Source organism: Excalfactoria chinensis, chromosome 15 (assembly GCF_039878825.1).
Source record: "Excalfactoria chinensis isolate bCotChi1 chromosome 15, bCotChi1.hap2, whole genome shotgun sequence".
Lineage (NCBI taxonomy): Eukaryota > Metazoa > Chordata > Aves > Galliformes > Phasianidae > Excalfactoria > Excalfactoria chinensis.
Window position 1 is genome coordinate 11,404,890 of NC_092839.1, and position 14,778 is coordinate 11,419,667.

General features: G+C 42.8%; 1 protein-coding gene and 1 long non-coding RNA gene across 5 annotated transcripts; one reads left to right on the forward strand and one right to left on the reverse strand.

The window, feature by feature from the left end:
• The first annotated feature begins 256 nt into the window (after positions 1-256).
• Positions 257-9,678, forward strand: CBLN4 (cerebellin 4 precursor). 3 transcript variants are annotated; one of them, XM_072350190.1, is made up of 7 exons: positions 257-1,228; positions 2,464-2,580; positions 3,443-3,578; positions 5,801-5,852; positions 5,991-6,118; positions 6,344-6,437; positions 9,620-9,649. In XM_072350190.1, exons 1-6 carry the CDS (start codon positions 953-955, stop codon positions 6,415-6,417), a joined length of 783 nt encoding a protein of 260 aa, XP_072206291.1. In that variant the 5' UTR covers positions 257-952; the 3' UTR covers positions 6,418-6,437; positions 9,620-9,649. The 3 variants fall into 3 exon arrangements, with proteins under 3 accessions (XP_072206291.1, XP_072206292.1, XP_072206293.1); XM_072350191.1 differs by lacking the exon at positions 6,344-6,437 and having other exon boundaries at positions 9,620-9,678; XM_072350192.1 differs by lacking the exons at positions 5,801-5,852; positions 5,991-6,118; positions 6,344-6,437; positions 9,620-9,649 and having other exon boundaries at positions 3,443-4,749.
• A 1,178-nt stretch (positions 9,679-10,856) lies between these two features.
• LOC140259236 (uncharacterized) lies at positions 10,857-14,778 on the reverse strand. Of its 2 annotated transcripts, none has more exons than XR_011905371.1 (5): positions 14,701-14,778; positions 14,137-14,275; positions 13,240-13,386; positions 12,020-12,167; positions 10,857-11,829 (listed from the first exon to the last, which is right to left on the reverse strand). It is a non-coding gene; the product is annotated as an uncharacterized lncRNA (long non-coding RNA). The 2 variants fall into 2 exon arrangements; XR_011905372.1 differs by having other exon boundaries at positions 10,857-11,897.

Below are 14,778 nucleotides of genomic sequence, written 5' to 3' on the forward strand. Positions count from 1 at the left end.
GGGTGGACAAGAAGTGAATGAAGGTTGCTCTTAGTGGTTGACACAGGATACCGGCTCTGAGGCTGTGTGCCCCAGATGGGCAGTGCCGGATCGGGGTGCAGTGCCAAAATAGAACCGCAAAGCAATTTGCAGGTCCGTGCCCTGGGAGACTCCTGCAGGTTGAGATGCTGCCTCCCAACCAGGCTGCAACTCCTACCCCCGCCTCCTTTTGAAAACGAGAGACGTTGCACTGATTTGTTGCCCTCCTTTTGGCTTTGCAGCTGCTGTAAAAGTTGCCTGGGAAAACGAGCTCGCGTGTCTGTAGGGGGCAATTCCGAGAAGAAAGTCCCTCCTAATGGAGCCCAGCTAGGTGAAGGATGGGCAGGCTCGTTGTGACATAACTCTTCGGGGACTGTGGCAGACAGAGAGGCAGAGACAGCCGGAACCCGCAGCTGTACCGGACCGGGATCAGACGGCGGGGTGAGAGCCCGCATCTCCAGCTCAGAGCAAGGAACCCAGCAGCAGCAATCATGGCAGCGACGAGTGGTTTTATTTCTTCGTTACCGGTCTTTCATCAATAATTCACCTGTGGGCTCTTTTTTTCCCCCTTTCTTTTTTTTCTCTCATCCCTTTCTCTCCTTCCCCGCTCCCCTCCCCCCCCCACTTATCCCTCTCCTCATAACACTTTTTTGATGTGGAGAGTGGGGGAGAAAAGGGTGCACCGGCAGGTGTTTATTTTGTTCGGCTGCTTTTGGTGGCGCGTTGTAAAGAGCTCGGCAAAGGACCGGGGTAAATAAAAAAATAAATAAGGGGAAGAAAAAAAAAAGGCACCAAGTGGTGGCGGGCGGGAGGAGGAGAAGAGAAGACGGAGAGGAAGGCAAAAAAAAGAGCGGCAGAGGGAAGAAGCCGGCAGAAAGAAGACTTTCAGAGCGGCGTTGCCGCGGTGCGCGGTGGCCGGAGCGGGGCGCGGACCATGGGCTGGCGGCTGCTGCCCGCCGTGCTCCTGGCCCTGGCGCTGGGCGGCCCCGCAGTGCGGGCACAGAACGAGACGGAGCCCATCGTCCTGGAGGGCAAGTGCCTGGTGGTGTGCGATTCCAACCCGACCACCGACGCCAAGGGCTCGTCCTCCTCCCCGCTGGGCATCTCGGTGAGGGCGGCCAACTCGAAGGTCGCCTTCTCGGCAGTCAGGAGTACCAACCACGAGCCCTCCGAGATGAGCAACAAGACGCGCATCATCTACTTCGACCAGGTGAGCTGAGAGCCCCCGTGGGGCCGCGCTGCGCGCAACAGGTGCCACCGCCGCACCCCCCGCGTCCTCCGTTATTTCCCAGCGGAGTTTGGGACGCAGGGGGGGGGGGGTGGCACGGGGCACTGCATCGCACCTCGCGGCCCTCCGCGGATCTCCCTTTGCCTCCCCGGCCCCGGAGACAGGGCAGCCCGCGGGGGTTGTCTGGGTGTGAGCAGCTTTCCAGAGTGGAAAGAGGAACGATTTGCAGGGAGAAATCACTGAAGTTCTCTCTAAAAATCACAGCTTCGTAACAGAGCCCTTCTCATCTCAGTCGCGTTAAGGGACAGATAGCAGCATGTATTTAATAGGAACTCCTGCCCTAGGGCAGGTAACTGAGGCTGAAGCTTGCTTTAATCCCTGTCTGCTATCATCCCTATCTGCTATCATAATGAACAGTAAATTGTGGTGACAGCTGGAGCCAAGCTTACTGCACGGCTTTATGCTGACTGTTTGCATCACCCCAACTTTGTGGGCATTCCTCATGGCTTTCCAGGTCTGGGTCTGGCATAAAAGAGCCTGAAAATATCAATTAGAGTATAACTAAGTGGGAAGAAATAAAAAGTAGATACTAAAGGAGATATTCGTCATATGGATGATGCAGTTATTTGGTGTGTGCCCTTCTGTTCTTTGACTGTTTAACCAACCCCAAATCATGATGAGTGCTTACATAAAGAAGGCAGCAAAGGCTCCTGGCCAGATGGTGCTCATCCACCAGGCACTCCTGGAGCTCATCCGAATGAGCTGTGAATGAACTGTAGTGTTCCCACCTGTTCTTGCTTACAGCTTTGTACATCCAAAAAGGTGCTGTAGAATTGGCTATTGCTTTCTATCCCGAACCAGTGTGCCACTCCCAGAAGCAGTATTTTGATGTCATTTTGGGGGGATGATGAACAAAAATGCCTTTTCCTAATATTCTCTAAGCGTGTAGAATAAAGATCATGTTATGTGTGGGATGTAGCCAAGTAGGAAAGGTTTCCCCTTCAGCTTATTTATCAGAAGGCTGTACTATAGATAGAACTAAACATCCATTTGTAATGTAATGTAATGTGTAATATTTCAATGCAAATTGATAGAACAATGAATAAAAAAGCATAGATATAGATGGAAAATTGGGTGAATAGTTTCTACAGTTGATAGTGTGCTTTGAGTGGTGCTGACTGCCTGTGCTAATTGCCATCTGCACTTTTTATTTGTAGATCCTAGTAAACGTGGGCAACTTCTTCACGTTGGAATCTGTCTTTGTGTCACCAAGAAAAGGAATTTACAGCTTCAGTTTTCACGTGATTAAAGTCTACCAGAGCCAAACAATCCAGGTATCCTATACGACCTTCTTATTAAATTGTGTATTCACAATAGAATCCAGCCTGAACATAGGAGTCTTTCACACACTTTCAAAGAGGAACAGCTTAGTTTACAGCAACCTGTGGTGTACAGCTCCCAGCTGCAGAGTGAATATATTTAAACTGAACAGCTGTAATGAGGCAGGATCCTCAGCTGAGATACATTGGATAGCTTTGCTGTGAGAGCCAAGTATCTGGGCAAGTATGGGGTGTGAAACAATGAACCCAGTGAAAAGTATCTCCAGATTTCACTTGTCTAAGTACTATTGAAAAGTGACGTTCTGCTGCATGAGACAGTGTGGGATACGAAGCATTCTTGCCTGTTTTGGTAACATCCCATCACCAAGCTGCCAATCATGGTGCCAGATGGTGTTACATGTATATGATGTATATTTTGCTCTCACTGGAGTGTAAGCTCCTGCTCTACTATGGTACTTCTGAAATGTGATTAGGTGCCTAAAGTGCATCTCCAGGTGCCTATAAAGTCCCATGAAAATGTTTTCTTTGCTGTATGTGTCTGAGTGACCAATGAAGTGGGTAAAGTGAAGCAAAACCGAGCTCACAGGACCATGTTACCTGAGTGAGCACAGACAGGGCTGCCTGGCCATTAATTAACAGCACATGCAACCAATATCTTGTTATCCTTCACGCTGAGCCCCAGCCATTGCAGTCAGGAGCAGGTGATGGCATCCCACTGATTGCATTCAGCTGCAGATCAAGGCCAGGAAAGAAAAGGGCTTGTCCACAAGTACCTGTGGCACTGTAGTTAATATTCAGTGATACTTGCTGTGGTTTTGCTGTTAATTAGAGCTTCTCAATGCTTTTTCTCATGCAGGTTAACTTGATGCTCAACGGGAAGCCAGTCATCTCTGCTTTTGCTGGGGACAAGGACGTCACTCGTGAAGCTGCCACTAATGGAGTCCTGCTCTATCTAGACAAGGAGGATAAGGTTTACCTGAAGCTGGAGAAAGGTAATCTTGTCGGTGGATGGCAGTATTCTACGTTTTCTGGCTTTCTGGTCTTTCCCTTGTAAAGTCAATTTTCCTGTGACGTTGGTGCAGTTGTGGAGTTGTCATTGCCTCTGTCACATGAAGATCATTCTGTCATCGTGGGATTGATGTTTCCTTATTGGTTTTTCATGGGTGAATATGGATTCTCTTTATGGATTTTGGCCTCATCTGAACTACACGTGAAGTTTCACAGAATTTTGTGTTTAAATACAATATATTTGGATTGAGACTAAAGCAGACGATAAATACCTATGCTTAATGTTACGGTCTAAAGCTGCCTGCAAGTTTTATTCAGATTTTGTTTACTGGACTTATGGATTCATGAGAGAAGTGGATTTTCTTTAGTTGTGAAACAGCTGGCAACCAGGTCTATAATTTAGCAGAATTTGAGTTCAGACTTCAATCAAGAGTTAGCTTGTTGCTGCCAAAGAACTGTCTATTGATATATTGGTCATACGCGTTTCTGTCACTGGGACTTAGAGCTAACATGAGTTATTCCATTGTCTTGAGAAAAGTAATTATTTATGCAAAGTGACTGACTTGAATTCTCCCCTGCTGTAGTGTGTTGGATGGTTCACCCATATATCCGTGCTCTGTCACCGGTCATGATTGCATCTTGCCAGCTAAGAGGGTATGGCTGGATTTTAGTGGGGTCTGTAAGGTATTCCTCTTTTCCAAAAACAAGAGCAGCTGATAACCATTAAGCAAAATACTCTGATCAGGGTTAAAGGTGATCATCCAGGCGTGATTTTCAGAACAGCTTTCCCTTCAGGAAATGTCACACTTAATCTTCCATTTTAATTGATGTGATTGATAATAACTGCTATATTGAAAACCTAAGGGATCCCTTCCTCAGATACAGATGCTTTATTAGCTGGAGGTGTGTCCCCTTGTTTGTAATGCTGCCCATTTTTTTCAAACCTTCTGTTGTGTTAAAGTTATCATCTGGCTTTGCCTTAACTCCACAACTGTATATAATTTTAGATCGTCTGCTTAACAAACCTGGAATCCAAATAGCCGGTACCTCACTTGGTGCAATATCTTTTTGGCTTTTTGTACAGGTCATATGAACCTCATAAACTCATTAATTATGTCATTGTTACATAATAAAGATTAATATATGTTAGCTGAATTTTTGACCTTTGGATGTTGGAAGTCACTTCATGCTATTATTTTTGTTGGATATAATTATTATATGCAAAGTATGAGCTTTTGGGATTCACAGAAAGTGCCTTGGGAGGCACGTGAGCTGTCCTAGTTCAGTCTGGTGGAATCCTAGAGGTAATCGGAGTGATCTAGAAATAACCTATGCATTATATTTGAAAGCAATTAGGCAGAAATCCTGGCTTTAAGGAAGTTAATGTTAAGAATCACATTGATTCCAAAGGATTTTGGATGAGATCTATGCTTTAGGTTTTGCCATCAGCATTACACTCCGGTGCAATTAAGCTGAATATGAATTGAAAATGATTTTCATGAGCTGCTAATGAAATCTCCCTTCCTTTTGCTCAAAAAATATATGTGGAATTCAATGGATATTCATACCTTGAGGTCGTTTGGTTGAGACCATATAGTTTCTGCACAGAGCACTGCAGTTTGGGTGGATGTGGAAGGACATGGCAGGAAGGCAATTGATTTACTTCTCTAACAAATCCATTTGACAATATCTGTTATGAGAGGTCAAAATGCTACAGCAAATAAATGTGTGTGTATGTATACATAAAAATCCGTGATTGCAGCACATAAGATGCATGCTACAATGGAGAGTTTATTTTCTATAGGAATTGATTTTAGAGGGGAACAGCAGTACAGCCCTATTTTGTATAAAATCAGTGGAATCTGAAAGCTCACTTTACCCACTGATCCCATGTAATGTAACTGAAAAGCTGTTCCTGCACAGATGGAAGAGGCACGGTACTAAAAGTGTTTGTGTGCTTTTTGGAATGATCAAATGTATCCAGCTCCTTTAGTCTGTAAACTTATGATCTCTAAAAGCTGCCTTTAACAATAATACCCAGCTCTTAATATACCATTGATTTCCCCCTTGGAAAAATGCTTCTGAATCGTTAACAGTTATTTAAACTTGAACCAGAGTCTGGGAAATTATTCAATTAGGAGATGAAATTTGATAGATATGCCCTATGTTTTTCTCCTCTGTCTCTAAAATGACACTTCCTGCCCAGGTCTGCTGCTGGTGAAGGGGAGAAGCATGGAGCAGTCGCTGGGAGCAGGAAGGTGAGGTGTGTGAGGTTGCAGTGCCTGGTTAAAGGTCTCAGAAGGAGCAGCAGTGGCTGTTGAACCACAGCTAGAGCTGCTTTGCAGAGCTGGAGCTGCCGCCTGTTCTCTGGTCCCACCCTGCTGTTGTGTTAATAGGAGTTTCTCCCAGAAGAGCTGCTTGGAGGTCACCTCATGCAGAAGGAGCTGGGCTTGGGACCTGCTGCTTTTCTCTGTCTTCTCATGTCTGTGCTGCAGCATCAGCTCTGTGGCTGGAACAGAAAAGGGTGAGCACACAAGAAACATTTCTGGCTGAGTGTGGTGCATATATTCTTATTATCTCCTTAAAATGAGATCTCTATTTACTTTCAACTTTTTCTGTATTTCATTTATTTTTGTACCTGTATTCGGTTATGAAACAGAGGAAAAAAAATCAACCTATTTCCCCACTCAGGTGATATTTATTAGCAGAGGCAGGTGTTGCTCACATCTCCTACATTCACCCTGTGTAGAAGCAGCTCTGTCCTGGGAGGCATGGAGCACAGAGGAGGCACAAAGCTGTGGAGCCCAAACTGGTGCTGTTTAAAAGAAGCCAGGTAGCAGAAGGTACTGACCATTTATTCATTCGTTTATTTATATCTGTTTTGCATTGTGTCACTTTCTGGTAGCGCTGGAGGTGTCAATTCTGTCCCCATTCCCAGGCCCAGCTCTGCAGCTGGGCTCAGACCACCCCTCACTGCTGCTCACCCCATTAGTTCTGCTGAGCTGCTCTTTTCTTCTGACATAAGGCAATTGTTGAAAGGCTGTTTTGGAATGAAGGGTATATTGCTGTATCTCCTCTTATTATTTAGATCTCTGTTACTACATTCATCTTCCTAGAAAAACTAGATGGTTTTTAAGTGCTCTGAAACTCAACCTTAGCTATCAGCTCTATAGATTCATTTTTAGCTTTGTTTTTGCATGCCCCCAGAAGGACGGGTCTGTGGTAGGATGCACTACTTTTGCCAGCAGAATTTAGGATAGAGAAGATAAATGCAAGAAGCAGTGTGTCACAATCACAAGAAGGAAGCTGAACCATTAATAGGAAATATAGGCTCAGGCAGAGAAGCAGATACATTTCTTCCTCCTTTCATAAGCGTTTCTGAGTTGGTAATATGCTTTACCTTAGCAATTCATTACAGTTGCCCATCATATTGCAAGAGCTCTTTATAATATTAAAACTCTTTGTCTTTGGCATTGTTAACCAGATGACACAAAGTGCGTACATGAAGATCCCCAGTGACAGAATGCAGTGGTTGGCACACGCCACAACATCATATTTTTTGTGCTATTGTTGTGCAGATGGAAATGGCTCCTCTGAGGAAAGACATAGTCTTAGATGCTGAGCTGAAGTTATTTATCTGTTGCTGTTTGGCACAGGAGGGGAAACCTTTCCTACCCAAGAGCAGTAAGGGGGGAATGTGTGCAAAGAACAATGATAAAATCAGTCCCCATTATATAAGTGATGATGAGGATGATGGTTTTTGTTGCCCACTTAATTGGATTCCTGCAAGAAGAATAAAGGCTTCTGGAGAAGACAGAGCCAAGACCATCTATCTTAGCTGTCTTGAATTCAATACAGGTTAAGTCAGATAGTCTAGGCTTAGTCTATTATAAATAGTGACTCACCAGGCGTGATTCAGCTGTCATGTACATTTTGTACAGGAATTATTTAACTGCATGAGTATGGAAGATACTTGTCTGTAGGTCTCTTAGGCTGCTGAGGGCATACTGCTTTGAATGAGAATGTTAGAAATTGAGAACCTGACTTTAAAATTCTGGCTTGCAGACTGTAATATACACCCCCAGTTTGTGTAAGTATGTTGTATTGAATTTTATGCACATATATTTGGTGAAAAAAGCTGTGAGGTTTTTGTACCTGTCAGTATCAATTCTGGCAAGACAGAATCCTGAAAGGCACTTGGTTACTGGGTGGTAGAGATAAAGGAGAGCGCCTTTGGTGTAGCAGTGCCTGTCCAGATCAGCACAGCACTCCAGCATGCCATGAGACAGGTGAGGAGGGCTCAGTGCTGCCCTCGCCTGTTGGGGTGTGTGTGTTGCTGGAGGTCTGCACTGAAGGTGAGAAATCTGTCTGTCTTGTGCTGTTAGGAGAGGCTGTCAGTAGAAACATCCTCATCTCATACCTTCCCAGTGGCAATAGAAACATATTGTAAGTAAATGAGTGGCCATTTGGGTGCTGCAGGGCTGTGCAGCTTCAGGAGCAAGGCAGGGTTGTCTGTGAGCTCTGTAAGCTCGGTCTTTTTGCCTATACTATAAATCCAAATGTAAGGTGTTCAAAAGGCATTGTTGGATACTTTTCTTTCTTTTTCTTCTGGAAACCTCAATTATGGAATTTGGTTTTCATGGTGCCCCTTAGGATCACCACAAAGTAATAAGTCAGCATCATTTTCTAGCTGCAGTTGATAACATTTATTGCTAATTCTTTAAACCCTTCTTTAAAAGAAAACAAGTCTGCAACCTGCATTGCACCCACAGGAATAATCTTTATTTTCCTCAGTTTGGTAATTCAATTGTGACTTGTAAACTTGTGCAGCTGTAGCAAAAAAAAGTATACAGTCAACTCCAATCTATCTTGAGGAAAGTAAAAAGTGCTTACCACTACCACTATAGTAAATCCTGGCTGCTTTATTAAATAAATGTAGAATTTCACTTGGAAGCCTTAAGGAAGAAGAGTTTTAGGACATCTGAACAATTTAGCACATTTTAAAGCTGAATGAAGACTGATTTAATTTTAGGGTAAGATTTAAACTGGTGGCATAGAAAATCCAACTTACTTAAATTAACTTGAGAAGTGTAGGCAGTATTTATGCCTTTTGAATTGTGAACAGCAATCTGGTCTACCAGATAAATTCCTGAGCATCATCATCTTTTCAGTGCTGAAGACCCCTTGACTATTTAGAACTGTAAGTCAGAGGGAGTGAGACTGATAAAACCATTATAAGAGAAATTTGGTGCTCAGATGGAATGGTGCTGCTAACACTGAAAAATAGCCCTCTAGCTTCAGCAGCAGCACTGCTGAATTGCATTCCAGTATAAGATGTACTGTTGGACAAGGCACAGGGGGACAGAGCCCGAGGGCTGTGCCTGTGTGAGCTGCACTGTGCTGGCAGTTTGGTTGTGCCTGGGGCTGTGCCCCTTGTGTAAGTACTGCTCTGTGTATCTTCTGGAGAGGAGCAAGAGCTGTTCAAATGTTGCACTTAAATACAAGCCTCCAGCAAACTGCTGGCTATAGAGAGGTGCATGCGTGAGAAACAAGCAGGGATGTAAGAGGCTTTTTCAAATCAGTGTTATATGTTTCCTTGGTAGAACTTGCAATTCTCTGCTCCTTATGTTGTGTGTTGTAGTTGTGCCTAGTCAGAAGAAACTCAAACTGATTTTTATTAGTTTGATTTACAAAAAGAAATATTTTTCCAGCAGCTAGATTTAGTAATGATGTCCTATGGAACAGCTTTTATTGTGTGTAATCAATGATATTGATTTCCCTTTAAATATAAAGATTGCACAATTCAACAGTGAATGAAAGAACAGTATTTTAAAGGTGAAGTGACTGCGTGGTTTGCTGAGCTCTCTTCTCAGTAAATCACCCTTAGTTTAACAGTTTTGTCTGGCATGGGTCTTCGTGAATTAGTGTCTTTTGGTACTTAACAATGAAAGCTTTATAATATGTTGAAACAAAGCTCTTAGCACTTTCCAAGGCCTCAGTATGCATTCTAGGTTATTTTTTCTAGGTAATTTTGGATATTGAAAGCTGGGCTTCTTTTGATTTGCTTCTCCTTTAATATAAGATTATATAAGATATAATATAAATAATATAAGATATAAATAATATAAGATATAATACAGGGGGGTAACCATGTACCCCAAGTAACTCATTTCCTAACGTAAGGAACTGAAAGGAGTATTTAATTGAAATGATTAGGCTGGAATCCAGCTGAAGAATAAAGGCCAATTTCATTCTGGACTGAGACTTCTGAGAAACCTTTAATGGAAAATGTCAGAATGGATTTTTAGCACCAAAGAGAATTGTAGGAAGCAGAAAGAGGAGCGTCTGACCATCCACAGCACTGAATGCTGGAGTTAGATCTTTTCGTCCTTGCAAAGAAAGGCTGCCATCTCAGGAGAGCTGCTTTTGGTTTCTGCTCTTCATGGCTTCTCTGTGCTGCTTGAAGCTCAGCTCAGAAATCTGGAAGGTTGGTGAGCCCTTCAAATCATTTGTATTTAATAAATGCCATTAATGCTTTTGCACACCACCCTTTGCTTCTAATAGAAAAGAGGTGCAAGCTTGTTACAAGGTGTGAGACAGTTATTTATCATAGCCAAAAATACACCAAATATTTTCACAGCCAGTATGCTGTAGTACAGTGTCAAGAAAGAGACTGAGATGGTGTAGAGCTGGGGTTTCTCTGGCTCTCAGTTCATGCTTGTCTTTGCACCGGGGAACCTGCAAAATGGTCTAACATCATCAAACCCTATTAGTATTACCTCCATAGCATAACACATTTGACATCCTGTAATTCAATAACAGTCAATTGGTGTACCTTTGAAATCTGAATTATACTAAGAAAATCATTTTAAAATGAATATGGTGACATCCCGTTTCTTTCAGTGATGTCCCACAGCTGCTCATGTGCTACTGAAGCCAAGGAGAAGGAGAGGACATACAAAGGCCTTGAAGGCTTTTGACAGCCAAAGTGCTCAAATATGAGCAAGTTCTTATGTTCTTTCTTCAGTACCACAATTAGTGAAAAATCTAAGAGTCTGCAGCTGCATTTAATACTGTAAACTATTAGGTAATTAACCCTAATGCACCATGTTCAGAATGTCTAGCTTTCAAATGCAGCTGAGAGCATCTTTCAAACACAGTGTTACATATGACTGCATCACTGCTTAATTACAAACAGAACAAGCCGATAATGCAATGTGAGGGATTTAGATGGTGCTAATGGACAGTGCAGGAGGAACAGGGGAAAAGAGAGGCAGAATGAAATCATTTTCCATCAGAGCAGAAAGACAAAGATTTATATATCACAAGGATGCAAATAAAAGAACATCCAGACAAAGGATGCTTTGCTTGCAAACAGATTCGTTTTATTATGTTTATTATCTTCCACAAGGGATTGCATTTGTTCTTCCACAAACAGAAGTGTTTTAGTTTCATGTTTAATGAAAGAGGGATAATAAATAATTAAACCAGCCCATATATAAATAAAACTGAGATTTTTAAAATCCCTATTAGCTAAGCTCATTTCTGGGGGTAGGATAGAGGTTAACCCTAGCAATGTCAGGCACTGCAAGCTTGAAGCTGATACTTCCACTTGTACATTCACAGCAGCAGCCACATGACTGGGCTGGGCAGAGGATCCAGCCTCCCCCCCAAACTGCACAAAGGATTGGGACTGCTTAGATTTCCTGATATAATAGTGCTGATGAGAGAGGAAAAAAGAAAAGGATGCACATCTAGTAACATATTGCTGGCCATATGGCTGCTTCAAGAGAACAACGATGGATCATTCAAACAATATGAGAAAGGGAAGAAAGAAGAGGAAGGAGGAACAGATCTGATGTCACAGATGAGATCTGTCATTAAACTGCAGTGTTAAAAACATACTGCAAGATTTCTGCATGTATGTAAAGAAGCAAAAGTCTATTCAGGCCAATGAGGGGACTAACAGCCACCTGTTGGCATTAATTGATTTACACTGAGTACAGCTCAAAGGATGAGGCTCATTTATGCCAAGTAAAAGTGGTGACATTTACTGGAGGGATCTGGATAAGCTGGGGGGAGCAGACCTTGCAGCTTCACATACTGCTTGCTGACAGTGCTGGGCTGTACCAGCTCCCAAGAACTGTACAGCTGAGCAAGAACTGCAGGCTTCTTTTCTTCAGTAGCTGCAGTTTATCCACTGTGATATGCAAGTGTCAGCACAGAAGTAGAGGGCTGTGAGAAAACAGCAGGAAACATGGCTTCATGCAGTAGAAGCATCTCCTGTGCTGTAGCTTTCTATCCTGGTATATAATATGAGTGTAAATATTACACTTCCTACACTTAAGAAACGCACTAAACATTTACCAAACTGTCAGCACTGAATAAGACTCAAAGCTGTTGAGTCTGGATGTGCTGTACTCACGGATGATGCTGCAGGTGCTGTGCTTTGCGCTGCAGGGAGAGAAACACAGGTGGGTGTCCAAGAACCAGAGGGGCAGATGGAGGCACCCACTTTCAGTGGGAATTCTCACTGTAGTTTGGGATCAAGTCTTCCTGCAATAAGCAATGTTCTAAGAGGACAAGAAAAAGAGAGATGGATGAGTTCTGCCAGCTCCAACAACTCAGCACAGCTGCTGCTACTTGCAGGGCATCTCTTAGGACTCGACAAGAAGTGATTATTTTCCTCTGCAATTTCACTTGTCACCCAACAGCAGAAACCAGCAAGCACCACATGAATCTCAGCTTCAAAAACGTCTTGCTATAAAATGGCTGTTCCTCCAGGAACTGAGCAGTATAGGTCAGGTGCAGACACTGTCTGAGTCTTCCATCAGGAGACAAGGAAAAAGGAACGAGGATTTTTCCTTGTGATCTTGGTTCAGAGTCAGCTGGAATTTGGCTCTGCATGGGAGCCAGTGCCAGATGTGGCATCTTTCCCCTTTAGTGCATCTTCCTCAGTACCAAACACAGCACTCTCCCACCTCCAAAAGGAACAGCGCAGCCCACCCATCTATTCCCAACAAAACAGTCACACTGCTGGAAAGCTGCACCATTACCAACAGCTGGTATTTCTTTAGAATTAAATAGACAGATCTTGACATTTGCCAGCCTGTGTCGCTCTAGCAGTCATCAGTGGGATAACTGAACTCTCTTTCCCTATACAACGGTCACCGACTTCTAGCACACATGAATAGAACAGATGTTTTTCCCTTGTTTTTTGCTGAATGTATACATACTCATGAGTGACAGCTCAGCAGAAATACATACAATATTTTGTATAAACACTACAAAGTAAAATGTGAGGCACTCAATCCTCCACACACAACCAGGGGCACAATCACCTTTAACTATGAGTCACAGAGAGCAACTAGAGATCCACGAGGGTAAATGTGCACCTTTCTCTGAGAATAATCACTGCTTCATGTTTGCTAATAATTATAATTTAATTGTAAACTCAATTTGGATATCTTTTAAAGTAGGCAGTTAGCGTTAAAGTACTTTGTATGCAATTGTTTGCTATTGAACTTCCTCATTACACAGCAACTGCTACATACATTTTCCTGTTGTTTAGGGACATTTTTTCCCTGTTTGCTGACTGCATTTGTAATCTGATAATAAAAGCGACTGGATCTGTTATGAACTTACCAATACTCCACGACTGATCTATTATAGCAGAGCACAGCAGGCTGCTCATCTCCTGAAGCACCAGAAAATGTTTCAGAGAGGTCTGTTACACAATCAGCTCTGTCTTCGGTGAGAAGGGTGATAGTGGGGATGATATGGAGAACGCACCTGTAAAAAACACCACCCACCATTAGATCCTTCTATTAACGTACAGCTTTATTACCTACTTTAATTATGAAAAATTTAATTAAATTAGTTTAAAATTATATACAAATACAGTGATTCCAAATACAGTGCTGTGACAGATTTTCCCACTTTGCATTTCTAACTCATAGCTTACACTTTAGCAGAGGGAGGAAAAAGTTACATAAAAGAACACCAGCTTTCACCCTGACTTCATTTTCACTTCCTTAGCCACAGAGCAAAAAAGTAGCCAGTCAACAGCAAATGCAATTTTGACCCCGTGAAAGCTACTTTTTGCAATTCTAGGTGATTGCAACCAGTCTGTTGAAGAATCTGTACTCGGGTGGTACTGTCCAAACACTGCTATTTTTCAGATTTCACACTGGATACAAATACTGCACGGAGCAGCCTTTTTCCAACACCTTGGGATGGGCTCCTGTGCCCTTATTCATTGCTGAATAGATACTTTATTGAAGAGCAAAGCTATAGACTTACTTCACAGGTGTTATTTACAGTATCAAGTTTTAAGAGACTCAACAAATCACCCTGAAATTATTTTATCCACTTGGTTTCCACCAGTTAATAGACAGAACTGAGAACGGGCCCAGCATGGTAACATCCAGAACAGGATTGAGAGCTCCAACAGTTTCTGCCTTTACTAAATCAGGAAGTATTTCACTCAGCAAAAACAGTTTTTTCACTTTAGAAAGTCAGTACAAAAACTTTCACACTGACCTGGAAACTTCCTTAGCTGTGATTCTGTAGGTCCGAGGAACTGGACTCCAGTTGTGCTTCAGTGCCATAGCCAGAATGATGCGGCAGATCAGTATCCACTGTGCTCTGACCCACCAGGAACCAAGTTTGCTTTGCTTTGCTGGAAAAACAGCCTCTTTAGGTCCAAAACCGAGGGACTAAAAGCTGTACTCATTTCTCCCCTTAAAAGAATTTCCCATTTTTTGTTTGTTTTTTAAAGCTAATTGCTAAAGTGATTAAGAAGATGCTCCATTCCTGCTGCATTCAGGGGCTGCTAAATGCACAGTCATGGTTTGCTGAATAAAAAGGGACTTCCCTCCAACCTACGAGCTATGATTTATAGCTTTGTTAAATCAGAGAATCTCCCCATAGTTTCACCCCAAACTGGACAAGGCAGCGCTTTTGCATACAGTGATGCACATGCTGACCTGTAACATGATAAGAAACGTGTTACATGAAAACAGTAAAGTCCTAGGCTGAAGCAAGTGAAAATGTGCTCAAATACAACAGCCATTAGCACAAAAACAAAAGAAACAAATTGCTTACCTTCAGAAGGCCTTCAGTACACAGGAATTGCCAGTGAGATACTCTTGCCTTCGCTGAAAACCCTTAAATAAGGGCTGG

Coding starts and splice junctions, on each gene's coding strand:
- CBLN4 (XM_072350190.1), top strand. CDS start 953: ATGGGCTGGCGGCTGCTGCCCGCCGTGCTCCTGGCCCTGGCGCTGGGC. Junction 2,581..3,442: donor ACCAGAGCCAAACAATCCAG/GTATCCTATACG, acceptor TTTCTCATGCAG/GTTAACTTGATGCTCAACGG. Junction 5,853..5,990: donor CAGTCGCTGGGAGCAGGAAG/GTGAGGTGTGTG, acceptor TTGTGTTAATAG/GAGTTTCTCCCAGAAGAGCT.